The sequence below is a fragment of the Orbicella faveolata genome, unplaced genomic scaffold (assembly GCF_042242905.1).
Source record: "Orbicella faveolata isolate gen_17 unplaced genomic scaffold, um_ofav_v1 contig_1, whole genome shotgun sequence".
NCBI classification, from domain to species: Eukaryota; Metazoa; Cnidaria; class Anthozoa; order Scleractinia; family Merulinidae; genus Orbicella; species Orbicella faveolata.
In genome coordinates, this window is record NW_028301536.1 from 20,192,531 (window position 1) to 20,208,672 (window position 16,142).

The 16,142-nt window shown below is 38.7% G+C and overlaps 1 protein-coding gene and 1 pseudogene across 1 annotated transcript; one reads left to right on the plus strand and one right to left on the minus strand.

The window, feature by feature from the left end:
• Nucleotides 1–2,158: 2,158 nt before the first annotated feature.
• Nucleotides 2,159–16,142, minus strand: LOC110048602 (E3 ubiquitin-protein ligase RMND5A-like). The gene is made up of 8 exons (XM_020754370.2): nucleotides 15,991–16,142; nucleotides 14,587–14,732; nucleotides 13,275–13,409; nucleotides 10,922–11,022; nucleotides 10,283–10,443; nucleotides 9,315–9,583; nucleotides 8,979–9,133; nucleotides 2,159–7,479 (listed from the first exon to the last, which is right to left on the minus strand). Exons 1-8 carry the CDS (start codon nucleotides 16,124–16,126, stop codon nucleotides 7,413–7,415), a joined length of 1,170 nt encoding a protein of 389 aa, XP_020610029.1. The 5' UTR covers nucleotides 16,127–16,142; the 3' UTR covers nucleotides 2,159–7,412.
• Nucleotides 11,980–13,058, plus strand: LOC149118352 (uncharacterized; annotated as a pseudogene).

The following is a 16,142-nucleotide window of genomic DNA, read 5'->3' on the forward strand; positions in this document are numbered from 1 at the left end:
ATCATGAGGATGAACTGGGCTTGCCCCTTATCTGTAGACCAACGTGAAGGTGTATATAAACTCAGTAGTTCTTGTACAATTCAGCTGTTTATATGTTTGTCTGAGAGAAACCCTCTAAAAATCGAGCACAGAGGTATGCATTTTTGCGCTAAATGACAGAACGGTACTTCAGTAAAAGAGGAAGCTTCTCCAGGGATTTCAAGTACTTTTGAACCGCTCGTGAAACAGATAGTCAAATTGTAAAACTTTAAAATAAGAAAGTGGCAGTTTAATTTACTTGAAGTCCGTTCCAAACTAACAACGACTGACGATTAAAACTTAGTTAGAACAGTGGAGAAAAATTAAGAGACAGGTGTTGACGAAACAGAACGTCAATTACATGGAAAAAATTCGAAAAACGCTTAAAGTGCATGTATGTTATCGACGGCCTCCAATCTACAAGTACGGTAAATTATACAGGAGTGGAAGCTTTTTAAATATAATTCTTCCCCTTCATGTTGTTTATATGAATTACAGTTTGAAGAAATGGGGAAGAGAAAATGAGTTAGACTTGAATTACAGGCCCTTGAACTAAATTACATTTACTTAAGGAGAAAAAGGAAACCTTAATAAAAGAGAGGAAAAGACTGAATTCAAACAGTAATGTAAGATGCCACAATAGTCCATGCTACACTTCTTAGTACTGAACGAAACAATACTGGTAAAGTGGTCTCTTAAATAGTTTTCTAGATGGTTTAACTGAAAGATTAAGGGCCCATTATGGAATATCATTCCAGTGATAGCATCCAATGACAGCACCCAGTAATAGTCGGGCAAACTTTCCTTATATTAATTCCGAAAGAACTTGGATTTAGGTGTTGTAAGGATGTACTTCGAGTAGCGTTATTACGTCGCCCAGATGCAACGGTTAGGAGAGGGAGTTGTCCTAAAATAAGTCGCCTTAACCACGTTAACTGTATCGGAAAATTCCCTCACACCACTGATAGGGCCGCACGTGCACAAGTGTCATATCAGCCGGGCTAGGCATGCACAGTATGTCACTGCATTCACTCACGTTTCTTCGCCCATTTATCATCTTCAGTGATTTTCTTACCTCAGTTCAAGAGAGCAAAGAAGATTTAACGGATATAAGCCGCTGCAATGGTTCTTCCTCAGTCCAGCGAATCTTAAAAAGTTCGGTACTGGGATCGCCCACGTCACCTTTCTCCTTCCCATTTCTAATCGCTTTCACAAGGGGAAGTCAGTAGGAAGGAAGCGGTATAATTGTTCGTCTGCGATATTTTAAGTCACAATAAGCTCAGTATTAAAACTTCACGGAAAACTTAGTACTGCACGGTTCCCTTTTTTCTGTCTCAGTGCACTTTAAAACAAGTGAGGAACTTAGGGGAAAGTTCTTTGATAAAATGCCAAGTCTTCAATGCTCCGGTAATGCGCTTAGGGATGCAAGATTCTCTTGTTCAAAGTGGACTCAAATCTTAAACATGGGTCAAGCACAACAAACCACCAAACGAATGTTTACTCTCGCTTCAGACTCGTTCGAGGTCGCACAACGATCCTTTGGAGCTACAAATATAAATATACCGCAAACCACAAATATGCCTCTAGTACCTTTTTTGAGAGAAAATTCTTAACCAGTCATGCAATTTCAAATTGTATCAGTCGCCGCGTGTGGCCAGGTTTGAGAACTATTTCAGAAGTGAGGAAAAAATGTAACTACTATCAGTGGGGCTGTTGTACATTGATCAAGATGTAAAGTGATTTTAACTTCGTTGAAAAGCAACACCAAAAACAAACGCCTTTTCGGTGTGTTGGTTATCGAGTTATTTTTCTAGTCCTTCAGCACAGGACGAATTTTACGACTTTGAGCGCGTTTCCCGCGGGTATTTCCCGAATACAGTATACAAAAGGCATTCCCGTTTTTTCCTCTTCTTTTTGCTGCGATTATCAGAGCGTACGGGCAACAAAAAGAGCGGAAGCCGAGGAAACCCAAACGCACATAAATTTTCTACATTGGAATCCAGCGTTGCGTGTTCGAGCTTATCAGAATGTTTAAGCTCGTCTTGGAAAAACAACGCGGCATAGACTTAATTATAGACTTATTATAAACGTCCAACACTACAATCCTCAGGGATTTATTGGTCATTGCACAATCAGCAGATAAAATCACACTTCGCTTTATTATTTCAACTAATGGTATTTTAACTTGAAAGTATAAATAGTTATTATTTACAGGCCAACATACCGTCAGGCAAAAAGATAGTAGTGCCACAAAAAATACATGTCTCTATCAAAATAACAAATTGTTTTTCCAAGTCACTCAAGAGTGAAGTTAATATAAACCGGTGATTTACAATACAATCATGCAATTTTCCTCATAATATACAATAAATTAGTCTCACAAGACGAAACAATAAAATTCAGTCAATAAATCCACGCGTTCAAAGGCTTCTGTTGATGGAACAAACTGCTTCCTTTACCGAACCTCGCTTGTACTCCGCACTGTACACAGCCGGCGGTGAACCAAATCAGTTCTGTAGTTAGTCGGTTGCCTACGCGCCAAAAATATGTCACTAGGAAGTTACTCATGTGCGTTCTCCATCGATAATCCTCGGCTACAAGTAAACTCAACCGAAAAAGCTCACAAATGCTTGACAAATGTCTCTTCTACGAGGAGAAAACAAGTCTATAGTTGAGTCTCTTGGTAGGACATCGCGCAACACTTGGCCTAAGAGGGGATCTTTGGAGCCGTACGCACCGACGTAAGCCTTCTCGTAAAGCGTCTTACACACCGCAGCCTCGGTCTCTAGCTTTGCGTATTCCTCTAAGAGACAACGGGTCAAAAAACTTGAGCTTGATTTCCTTCTGTTGTTAGCTCTCCCGGGCATGGTTTTCGCGGTGTCCTCGTGTGTGCTTTGAAGAGAAGAGTTCTGCTCACTCATGTCACTCGCAGCGCAGGGTACTTCTAGACAGAATTCCGAAAATTTGCCGTTTTAAGGACAATCCAAACAATGCCCACGTTTTTTTGACAAGGAATTTCTCTCAGACAATCTGTCAAGAGCATATCATTCGCAACACATCTGTTCCGAGTCACTCCAGACGGAGACGTGACTAGAATCGGGCGCTCTACTGCAATCTGAGAGAGTCCTAGGCGCCACTCCTTTGTCGATCTATATTTAGCACCACCCACCGGAGGTTCTGGAGCACCTAAGTTCTATTGTTGAGCTAGCGGATGTCACACGAAACACGTCATCATTCTATTTCCAGCTATAAGCGTTGATTGCTTGCCCAACTGAAAGGAGTTCCAAATAAACCACACACAATAGAATCTATGGGATCACACTGATGAAATACTCGATGAATGACAATGAAAATCAGTGTTCAGACCTGTTGGAAATGAGTTTCTTCACCGAGGCTACGTCCGATCGGCCCCCTCGAAACACGCAACAATTAACAAATAGTCCAATAGACAAAACACAGACAAGGCAGATAGTATCTTTATTGTAAGGTCATGCGAACTTATATTCTCTTTATTTTTTTCCTCGTGGACTGCAAAATAATCGCCAGCTTTTGGGCTGACCAAAAATTCACGGCAAAACTTGTTAAAGTGGCTTCCAATAAACGAAACTACACGAAAAAGGCTCAGTCAAAGTGGATTGGATTCAAGTACGTTTGTAAACTAGTATGTTTTTATAATAAATAATTCAGCTGTGTAATTCATAAAATCAACGGACTGCAAAAGGACAAGGGGAACATGTCATGCAACAGTCGGCGGAAATGGACTTCACAAGAGCACATGTTCTTAACATTTGGTTACAACAAAAATAATAATTAGCGAACAGGAATATTATAGAATTTTGTGGAAGGTTCGTCAAACCGAAGAAAACAAACTGAGTGATTCAAGACAAAGGTGGTTTGTACGTCTTTGATTTTACCCTGAGGTGATCCACCTATTATTAATATTTATTGTTTTCTTCGTAAACCGAAAGATAAAAGCGAGCGACTTTACAAAAACAGGATTTGAAATCTAAAGGCACTACTCAAACGTGACAGTTTTGCAAATATCACAACTGCCTTCTAAATTTAGCCGGACTTGAAAAATAAAATGGTTAAAAGGAAAACGTCCAAAATAACATAATGAAATATTATTTCTTACACGAAATCCTGATCTCTAAGAATACATTTTTTCGATCCCCTTTCTACCTGTAACATTCAAGTTTTCCCAAATAGTAAGTCGAGATTTACTGACAAGTAGTCAGAATTCCTTTGACTGAAATGATAATCAGTTGATTTATTAGTTTTTTTTTATACATCTGAACGTAAATATTTCAGTCATAAAGGGATTCTGGCGGCATCCACCATAGCATGTGTCTAATGGGATTTGCTCCTGCTGCTAGCCACGTGAAGTTTGCAAATGGTAAAGTGAAAGCCAGAAGAGACGTTTTTCTCCTATCTTTAGAAGTTCCGTACGTGCTGTTGACACCTCTCTTTATCATAGCGCGTTAGTCTCGCGGCGGATTGAGGAACAAAGGACTAAAATTATCCTCCACGACAACCGCAAAACAAAAAGCATCCGAGAAAAACGAGAACAAAACAAGTGGTGTCAACCTTAGGACTTGCCACGTTAACGCTTTCATGTACTTTTGTTTTCGTGCTTTTGCGGCGCTAACATTTTCTCTTCTTAACAAAACAGTTAGCAAGGTTTTCGATTCTTCGAGGTTTACGTTGATAAACATAAGAAGGGACAAAATGTAGTAGAATCGTTCCACGAATTTTCTTAGAAAACACGACCGGTTATCGGTATGACGTCATAACCGTACAAAAGTAGCTACTGGGGATAATTATCGTCGAAAAGCAGAAGGTCACCGAGCTTCCACACGAAAACATCCAAACTGCTTTGGTTTTTAATTTTTTATTATGGCTAGCGCAGTAATTGATTACTGCACAAAGTGATACACAAATACCAAATTGACCAAAAAATAAAAATAAGAAATGAAAATAGATCAATTCGTTCACTGATGCAAGCAGAAAAAAACGTTCAAGAATATGCAAAAGCCGAAATAAATACGCCTGCTTCTTTCCACCGACTACACGTTACTAACCAATTATTCCGTGCAAACCGGATGAAAAAACAGATGTCTTAAAATCACGTACGCGAAGGAGAACTAAAAAAAGAAACTGAAGGCTAAACGATTGAAAAGACTAAACGAAAACTCTGACCTTAGCGAGGAAAACTTCACTACCACGCGGAAAGGGCGTAGCAATAACTAACATCACGTTTGTTTCTTCTTTTCGAGTAAGAAAAATTGTGCGAACCGTGAAAATAGAAATACGAACTTTGGAAAAACAATTCCAAACTTTGCGTGAGAAGCCTGTTGTTTCGCCTGCTCGATTTCACGCAACATGGAAATTAATGTTTAATGACTTAGGTATTTAAATGGAACTTATTCTATTTATAAATATTCAAAAGGAACTGACGAATGAACAGCGATTGAAATCCACAAATAAACACGACGATAATCTCAACACCACAGATCTCTATTGATTTTTATGCTTCAAAAAAATCTTGCTCAAAGCACTTGTGTTTCAAGCACTTCGAAAACGATTGCTAACTGGTACTATCTGGCATCTTGCTTTTGAGTTACCTCTTTTAACGCAGAAGTTAACGTGACGAAATTATCTGATCACCAGGTCAAGCACATGTCTGAGAGCAAGATTCTAACACGAGAAGTCTTGGAAAAGTTTGCAAGATGGGATGAAGAAAACAGAGTGTTTCGACAGCAGTTCGAGAGCGCATGTCTAAACGTCTTCGGGGCAACCACGTCTACCTTACAAGGCAATTTAGTTTTGGTGGTCGACAACTGCTGTAACAAACACTATCCTTGGAAGGTTGACTGCAGTTTGATGATCGAAGCATTTTTAGGATGATTTTAAAATGACAAACCTGCAATAACAGCTGAATGTTTGACATGCTATTGTTTAACACTAAATACGAGGCAACGAAGCAACTGAACTTGTTATGTCCGTTAATTCTGTGCATATTGAGACAACGTTCGCTTGCCAGCGTTAATGCAGCTGTTTTTATTGAATTTTTTCAAGGAAAATACGAGAATGAACACAACTGATGAATCATTCTGATCGGGTTAACTTTTGCATTTGCTGTATACGGAGAGCATATAGAACAGACACAAAATCTTTGTGGTATATAATTGGTTAATTTCCTATTTTGCTACCATTTATTGTATAAAACGACTGAAAGGAACTAGGGATGCTACTAGCCTCTAAAACCCAAGGGAAACAAAACTCGTGCTAACCGTGGTACTCAACATTCAATCGACCTTTTTAAAAATAATTAAAAATGTCTCAGGCCAAAGTTATAACCCCTTAAACGGTAGCGTTTTCATAAGATACTTCCATAACCATTTGAAGACAATCCCATGACCGCAACTCATTTCATAAGGGTGCCCATTTGTTTACCTTGGACTAATTACCAGATAGCGTGCACGCACCAAGCTACATGTAAATAACAAAATAGCTAAATTATATGCCCTGGGATATTTAAGGTCATTTAAGGCAATTTATATGTAAACAGCAACTACTGAATTGAATTGACTATTTATAATTATATTTTTTAAAAAATACGTTCTAACTAATGAAGAACAAGTTTTTTCCTCGAAATAAAAATGTGTAAAGAAAGAGTCATTAAATTACGAAAGGAAGACGGCGGTAGTAAGTTTGCAACGTTCCGAATCGTGTAGCTGAGCAAATTCGAATGATAGTTCCGTTTTCGTGGTATATTTATTTCTCTAAATCTGTACAATATATACAATCATCTCGTCACTATGCTTTAGGAGAACACAGTTTGAAAAATGAAATCACAACGATGTCCAGAAAATACGTGTTCATGTTTTTGAAGTATAAATATTTCTCTCCTTAATTACATTTGTATTTTTCCAAACTGTTTCCCGCCAGCCACCCAAGTCCCTAACACATGCAATATCATACAAAATGTATTACTTGTGAAAAAAAAGTCTAACTTGCCAATTGCTAGAAAGAAGAAAATCTTCTCAGTACAGAAAGAACAAAGTTATATTTGCTCATTTATCATTTTGGGTTTTGTTCAGTCATAATATACACGTGCTCGCACCGATTCTCTTTCAGAGACATTTCGCATTCGTCAAGTCCCCTTTTTAGGGAGAAACCCTGGGAAAGATTTCACCATTGAAAGTGTCTTGGTCCAGTTTTAGAGTTTTGACGTGATTGTCACAGATCGAGTTGATCATAGCTTACTAAATATATGGTGTAGTATGTCACAACCTCACCCCACCACCCAGCAAATGTCCTCAGGAAACATTCAATGTCCCATAAAACACAGAGCTTGATGGATGGAGTGGGAAAGACAGGTGGTGCATCCCTCAGTAAAAATTGATTTGTCGGGCATCGGTTGGAGTCATCTCCAGCGGACAATATGGACACTTCACTCTAGTGAAAGAAAATAATCAACTTTTAAGTCTTAGGATGAAAACCTTTGATCTAGAACAATTTGTTTCTGAAGAATTGTAGAAAATTGTGGTTTTGAATATGGGACCTTTGGAACTCTTCAAAGTAAACATCTTGTGGTGAGATGAGATATTCGGATGTGTCGAAAACGAAGACCCAAAAGCGAAGACCGAAGACCTAAGACCCTGTGGTCTAAAACGAAGACCCACTGGTCTAAAACGAAGACCCTGTGGTCTAAAACGAAGACCCACCGGTCTCAAACGAAGACCCACCGGTCTAAAACGAAGACCCACTGGTCTAAAACGAAGACCCTGTGGTCTAAAACGAAGACCCACTGGTCTAAAACGAAGACCCACTGGTCTAAAACGAAGACCCACTGGTCTAAAACGAAGACCCACTGGTCTTAAACGAAGACCCACTGGTCTAAAACGAAGACCCACCGGTCTCAGACCTTTTTTTTTCTTCGGGAAAGACTATACACTAGGCTAAATTGCTTTCGTTTTTGTAGCGCATAAATTAAAATGTCATCTGAGCGCGCGGCAAACTTGACAGTTACTTTATCTCAGTCGGTACAACGTGTCAAATTGTGTAACGCAATGAAATTCCAACAGTATAAAAATATACGTTTTAGTGACGATTTTAGTATAATTTGTCGTCACCGATATTCTATTTTTCAAATGCATATGGTGACGACAAATTATACTAAAATCGTCACTAAAACGTATATTTCTATACTGTTGGAATTTCATTGCGTTACGCAATTTGACACGTTGTACCGACTGAGATAAAGCAACTGTCAAGTTTGCCGCGCGCTCAGATGACATTTTAATTTATGCGCTACAAAAACGAAAGCAATTTAGCCTAGTGTATAGTCTTTCCTGAAGACAAAAAAAAGGTCTGAGACCAGTGGGTCTTCGTTTTAGACCAGTGGGTCTTCGTTTTAGACCAGTGGGTCTTCGTTTAAGACCAGTGGGTCTTCGTTTTAGACCAGTGGGTCTTCGTTTTAGACCAGTGGGTCTTCGTTTTAGACCAGTGGGTCTTCGTTTTAGACCAGTGGGTCTTCGTTTTAGACCAGTGGGTCTTCGTTTTAGACCACAGCGTCTTCGTTTTAGACCACAGCGTCTTCGTTTTAGACCACAGGGTCTTAGGTCTTCGGTCTTCGTTTTTGGGTCTTCGTTTTCGACACATCCGAGATATATTCAGTGTCACATCAAACAAAATTAACAAACAATTAGTCCTTCGTCAATGCAAGATTACAAGTGCCTTTCCAAACTTTCTATGGTGGTTAAATTTTCTTTTATAACTTGCCTTTGTTCACGAAGCACTGCTAAAGCAAACCGTAAATTATCAACTTGCCTTCAAGTTGATAACTAAGGAGGCAACAAGCTACTCAAACATGGCTTACTTTGATTACATGCTGTAAACAGATTTAGTGACCCCTCATGTCACACTATTACGACTGTGGGTCGTAAATAACTTACTTGTTTCCATTTGTGAGTTTATTGAGAGCATCCCTGGAGATTACATGACCACACGACAGTCTAACTGGAGGGTTAGCATCTGTACACTGCTGTCGTAAAATCGGACAAGCAAACAGTGAATGGTAGCGATACTGGGGAGCAAGATCCACTTCAACCTGAAAATGTACAATAAAAACAAAATAAGCAACATCACCATGTCATGGAGAGGTCCTCTCGGGTCTCTAAAATTATTCTTCCCTTGTTCATAGTTCCCTGCTTGAAACTTTGTTAACTAAAATGTGTTGGATTAATTCAAAGAGAGGTCCTTCACTAGGCAAACTTAAAGCTTTCACTTACTGGGAGTTCATCTTTAGATGTCCACACGCCCGTGACCTGTCGCTGCTGCATAACTTGTCTGATCTGAAGGAGTGACGGTAGAGCAACACAGCCAGCTGTGATACACACCTGCAGAGGACTCTCTAATGACAGACCTAACAGTGCACAGGCATCCCTAGCAAATATATCACAGATGTCGAGCCAGTGAACAGGATCCAGTAATGAAGCATATGGAGACTTTTCAATGCCCGTGCGACTGTACAGGAGGCATGCCATCAATTGTTGTACTTCTGTGGACCAGATAAGTTCTGTTAAGTTCAGCCTACTTGGTCCTAAAGTAATTTTCATCTGAATGAAACCCTTTCATGTGCTGTTTATTATGGAGGTGCAAGGTGGTTCTAACTTTAAGTTTCAACATTTTGCAAAGTTAAATTTGATTTCTCTTTTTTCAATTCAAACTCAACTTGGCATTCATGTGAGAGAAGGCTTAGACGAAGATAATCCTATCGCTTGTGGCTCAGACACAGCATTCGCCCACTCCCAACACATAGCAGAACTTAACCTGCACTGACATATAGGTGTATGAACATTTGTTATTAATGTTCTTAAAAGCTATTATTATATAAACACCAATGAAATAACAGGTGAGCTTTTGCACAAAAACATGATATCTTCACAAAAGAAAATAACATGTTATCTTCACAAGTGAAAAGATCACTGTTGCTATGGTTACATAATAAATCACACCTTTCTCACTGAGAGTGAAATGGTTTGGTATTTCATTGGTGTTTCTGTAATAAATAGAACATAACATGGTCACTTGGTGGTACAAAATTTCTCTTCTTGTGTTGAAAAATATTTGAACATTCATTTGCTTTGCTCAATTGTGAAATATTTTTCAACACTTGAAGAGGAATTTAGTATCTCTGCCCAGCCGTGTACATGTAGTATCCTCTATTTATCATCACAAAACATCAAGTTTCTCTTACCTTTAGTGTGGTCAGAAGCAAATCTTGCAAACTGTTTTGAATACTCAAGAGCTTCCTTGTGTCGCCCCTCTTTAAGAAGGTCAAGATATTTTAATTTGTGAAGTCTGAATTCTAGGGAGCTTCCTTTCACTTTGAGTTCCATGTGTCGTGCCTGTGCCCATCTGAAACATAACAAGACAAACCACATTAGCCTGTCTGCATTTATTACAGGAATGGATTAAATTATTACTCAGCTGCCAAGTTCATTGCAACTGAGTATCAATACAGTCAAACCCCTACGAAACAACCACCTATCAAATGGCCAGCCCCCTTTAAGCAGCCATTATCCATTTCCCCAAGGATGGCCGCTTAACAAGGGTTGGACTGTGCATGTAAGCTTGAGTATGGCGAGAAAGTAAATGAGCCATCTTATTGACACATACAAGACAGACATTTGCTACCCCAAACACTGGTACAGGTTACTTTGTAAATTCAGTAACGCGCATTTATCAAGAGTGATAGTTACATGTACATGTACTGATCAAAACACATGCAAGGTAAAGATGCTTCAAAATATTGTACAAGCCACCTTATGATCATCATCATGTCAGCTGTTTACTATAGACAATTCTTAATCAGGAAGTAATTTAATGTACTCACTCCAGAGCTGGGTCTAAGTTCCTCTCTCTACAAGCCTCCAGAATTCTGTTTAGTTCTGTGAAAGGTTCTTTCCGTGTATCATCTATCTGTAGATTACCCTCCTGATGACAACAAAAGACAACAAAAATAAACAATGTACCACAAAAAATATTACCAATAATTTACAATTTGACACCATCTGTAAATTAATTAATTTAACATTGCCAAATTTATGCTGAGTTTCAAATTAATTACTGAGTATTGACTATTAAGATTCTGGTCCTTCATCAAACACAGCAGAAGGGACAGTATGGGTGTTGGGTCATTGAAGAAAGATGGCACAACAATATCTCATCCCAGAGATAAAGCTAATATCCTAAACATGCAGTTCCAGTCAGTGTTCACACGTGACAATCCAGACACACAAGACATACCGATGATGTCATCGCCGTTTGCCACCATAGACGACATCCAAATAACTAGGGCAGGAATCAAGCGGATGTTAGACCAGCTTAAAATCCATAAGGCACCCGGACCGGATGGTATAACACCTCGAGTGATGAAGGAGCTCTCAGAACCTGTAGCCTCCATTCTTACTATCATATTTAAGAAGTCGTATGAAAGTGGAGAAATCCCAGACGACTGGAAATGTGCCAACATCACACCTATCTATAAGAAGGGCTCTAAATATGATGCAAGTAACTACAGGCCTATCTCCCTCGCGTGTATATCAAGCAAATTGATGGAGCATATCATAGCAAGCTCAATCATGCGGCACGCCAATAACCAAAACATCCTGTACCCCCTACAACATGGCTTCAGGGATAGAAGATCGTGTGAAACACAGCTTTTGGGATTCGTAAACGACCTAGTTAACACTATGCATGCTGGATCACAGACGGATATCCTGGTGATGGACTTTAGTAAGGCATTTGATAAAGTCAGCCATCCTCGTCTTGTTACCAAGCTGAAGTATTATGGAATTGGCGGTAGGACAAACAGATGGGTCCAATCCTTCCTAAGTGGCAGAACACAGAGAGTTGTCCTTGAAGGAGAATTTTCAGACGACGCCAAAGTACTTTCTGGTGTACCACAAGGTTCTGTCTTGGGTCCATGCTTATTCCTTTTTTATATAAATGACCTACCTGAATCCCTTGCCTCTAACATTAGGCTATTTGCTGATGACACCATTGTGTACCTGACCATCCACTCAGACAGTGACACCCAAGTACTCCAAAGAGACCTAGACAAATTAGCCGAATGGGAAACCCTATGGAAAATGGAGTTCCATCCAGACAAGTGAGAAGTACTTAGAGTAGGGCGCAAGCGTGCTATGGTACAAAATGACTATATTCTTCATGGTAAGACATTAGCAATGGCTGACTCAGCCAAATACCTCGGAGTTACTATAGCATCAGACCTGAGATGGAACAAACACATCGACACCAGCTCAAGTAAAGCTAATAGAACTCTTGGATTCCTGAAAAGGAATCTAAAGATTAACTCTACTGCACTCAAGTCCACTGCCTATAAAACATTGATCCGACCTACCCTCGAGTATGCCTGCACCGTTTGGGATCCTTACACACAGGGAAACATCTATAAGCTCGAGATGGTGCAGCGTTGGGCAGCAAGATTTGTTCTTGGCAGATACAACAACACATCCAGCGTAGGGGACATGTTATATGAGCTCAGCTGGACTTCCCTCCAAACTAGGAGACAGACACTTACACTCTGCATGATGTATAAAATTCATAAATGCTTGATAGCCATGGACGCACAAGAGTTCATGACTCCACTTCAAAGGAGATCACGGCACGTAAATTCAGATGCGTACAAAATTCCACACTCAAAGACAGACTACCACATGTACTCGTTTTTCCCGAGAACGATACGAGAGTGGAACAGCCTGGCCAATGAAACAGTAAATGCACCAAACTTGACGGCCTTCAATAAAAGCCTGCCGCCTGACCAAGGCCAAACCAAACGATGTTGACTTTGACTTTATTATTATTATTATTATTATTATTATTATTATCATTATTGCTATTATTATTATTACTTAGTTTTTATTATAGCATTTTAGCCTTATTTTAATTTGTAGTTTTTTATTTATACGCTCACTAGAATCTTCAGAATTGAAGGAGGTGAGTCGCCCAGGAAGAAGAAGAAGATTATTCAATCACTTTGACCAGGTTCAATGCATTCACCTCTTGCGTCTTGTACTGTGGTAAGTAGAGAGACTCAGGCAGTTGCATTTGCAAACTTTACAGTATGTACATGTAATAAGTTCTTGAAGCAGAAAAATAGACCATGGTATTCAACTGACTGTAGAAAATAATGTTAGATTAGAAACCATAAATTTTTGTCTAACCTTTATTAACTGCTCAGCAATTTCTAATCTCCCTTGTCGTAAGAGGTGTTCACATAAGACCTCATTTAACAAAGATGCATTTTCACCATCAAACACTCCTGGCTGGCTACATGTTGTGTTGTCTATGACAAAATTCTGCAAAGGAAGAAGGAGATTCTTAAACATATGTGATCACTCCTTGAGCAAAAACGAAAACAATGACATCATGACCATAGTTTCACTTGGTCAAAAATTTGCTAGTCCATCCAAAGAATAGCCTGAAAACGCAGACGTATTTCCGGCTGTCACTTGGTTCCGCCGAAAATTAACGTCTGCAAACCCAAGCCAGAAAACGATTTCTGTGACGTAGGAATTCTAAGCCAGAGTTTAGCTCAGTTTAGCTCGAGTTACATTCTATCATGGAATCTGATAAGCCAAGGAGAAACAAAAGTCATTATGTCACAGAAATTGTTTCCTGGCTCGGGTTCGCAAACGTTATTCTTCAGCGGAACCAAGTGACAGCTGGAAATACGTCTGCGTTCGCAGGCTACCCAAAGAATCCATTATAAGAAAGAACTACAGTGTATATTTCAACTGAACAGAGAATTTTCATCAACTAGCAGTTTCCCAACCATGCAGCAGTCAGCTGCATGGCTATCCTCAGTTGTATTTTGACCCACAAACGTACCCAATGACAAAAATGGAGAATTCTGACGAATTTTGACACAATTTCTGTAACCAGTGATAATGTCAATAATTTACCAGTTCTTCACATGGTTTCCCCTTTTTTCTCCAAATTATTAAGAGAAACCCATCTCACAGATTCTTTAAATAGGTAACTCTTATACTCACACTGGTTGCAGTTTCTCATGAACTTTCAAAGGAATAGCCATTTTCAAATTGTTGTTTACCTCTATGTGAAAATGAGCCTTCACGTGAAACCAATCTTGTGAAAAAATGTTTCACCTACAATTTACCCTGTAGACTACGAGTCGTCCATCTTTTGCTTAGTCTGTCGAGCAAGACGCAAAAGAAAACCACAAGAAAAAATGTTCTTCTTGCCCCCAGGATCTTGCATGGCCATTTTTTCTCACGGTTTTCTTTTGCATCTTGCTTGACGGACAAAGAGAAAGAAGCACCACTCGAAGCCTGTTTACCCTGAAGCCATGCAAGTCACACTCATTTTTGTATGGAAAGCTCTGCATAAGGACTCATTTTAATTTAAACAGAGGCAAACGGTAACTCAGAAATGGCATATTGACCTGATTCATAACAAAAATATTGTCTGCTATTATTAAACTTAGCAGATATGTAAATGTTCCTCATTGCTTACTCTGTCAATAGCTTTTCCAATCTTTGAGATCCCTCCATGCAGTTCTTTGTGCTCTGTAGCTAATTTTGAGACTGTATCTTTCACTTTCCTAGATGACTGGTTCAGGAGATGTAATTGTAAAGGTGATACTTCATCATCTTTACTTGCTGTGAACACAAATGATACTTTTGTAAGATTTAGGTCAATTTGGTCCTGACACTTCATTAGTTGTTTACAATACATATTTTACATGTATACTGTCTACATATATATGTGAAAAGAATCAAGTGATCGTCCATTACTTAAACATTACCCAACCTAACAGTGACCTTGCCCACACTCATCTGTTATTGATGAGTTTAATAATCAAAGGTTTGGAATTCAGTCATTGCATTTTAAACTCAAATTCTTTTTATATTCTTATGCCCTATAAAATTTCATTCAAAGCTATTGAATTTGTCAACTTTTCAGAGAATTTCATTTGATTTATAATGTATTTGATTTACAACTACGTCAGAAGAGCAATGTGTAGTAAAATATGTCGATCAGTGGAGAAGTGTCTTTAGATGTAGTCAAGAAAATCCATTGTCTAAAGACAGAAAATGAAAGATTCAATGGACCATTTTGGTTTCTTTGTCATGGAAAAAAAAGTTCTTCTTTGAACTTAAGAAATAAAATCTGCATGTAAATCTTATACAGTTTGAAAACATGCTGTTCTGTTGTTTTTGTATTCACAAGTGAAGGGTAATTGTGACTTCTTTTGCAGGAAAAAAGAAAGGCAACATGACAAACATTCCAGAAAATAATTATTCCTATAGAGTTCTGTTTAAACAGCATCAATATTTGACCAACATTCCTTCCACAAAAGTTGAATGAATGTTGCACAAATGTTGGAAGCAAAAAGAAAGTTGTGCAGAGGCCATTGGAAATGGTTCCAACATAGTGCCGACACTCTGAGAAAATTGTTGTGAGCAAGTGTTTGTTGTACAATATTGCTCAACCTACTGTTCAAACAGCCTTAACGCCATTCAACATTTTCGAAAACAATGTAAATCTTGAACTGATGTTGAACGAAAGTTTAAACCAGCTTAAATTTGACATTTCAATCACGGCTTACTTTGCAAAAGGAGACCATCTACAGCGTATAAAAATCATAAAATCATATAAATTAATTAAGTCTTAATTGACTTATCTACTTTCTGCTGTTTACTGACTACCGGGTAAATCTATTTTTTTTTCTCACATTTTATTGACTAAATGGATTTCTTTGGCTGTTTACCGACTAGAGCTGTACCCCGTTGACAATATCATAAAACTATAATCAAAACGTCGTACCAGCTTATCAAAAACATCAAAAATGTAACGTTATCTATCTTCCATCAATTTATTTACTGCAACTATAAGAGAACAAAGCTTCCATTTTACCTTTTGATAGCTCATCTTGAATATTAGAGATCTGGTTGATCAATTCTGTCAAAGAAGAGTCCGTATGTTCCTTTATACTGCTGTATTTCTTCGATAGTCTTTCTTCTTCTCTTTCCACGCTCAAGCAAGCGTCCATGTTGTTTGTCAAACGG

Bases quoted from the DNA above. Each gene is read 5' to 3' on its own strand.
- LOC110048602 (XM_020754370.2), bottom strand. From the start codon at position 16,126: ATGGACGCTTGCTTGAGCGTGGAAAGAGAAGAAGAAAGACTATCGAAG. The intron at 14,733-15,990 runs GTAAAATGGAAG...TTGTGTTCACAG, and splicing joins TCAAGATGAGCTATCAAAAG to CAAGTAAAGATGATGAAGTA. The intron at 7,480-8,978 runs GTAAGTTATTTA...TTCTTTCACTAG, and splicing joins AAACTCACAAATGGAAACAA to AGTGAAGTGTCCATATTGTC.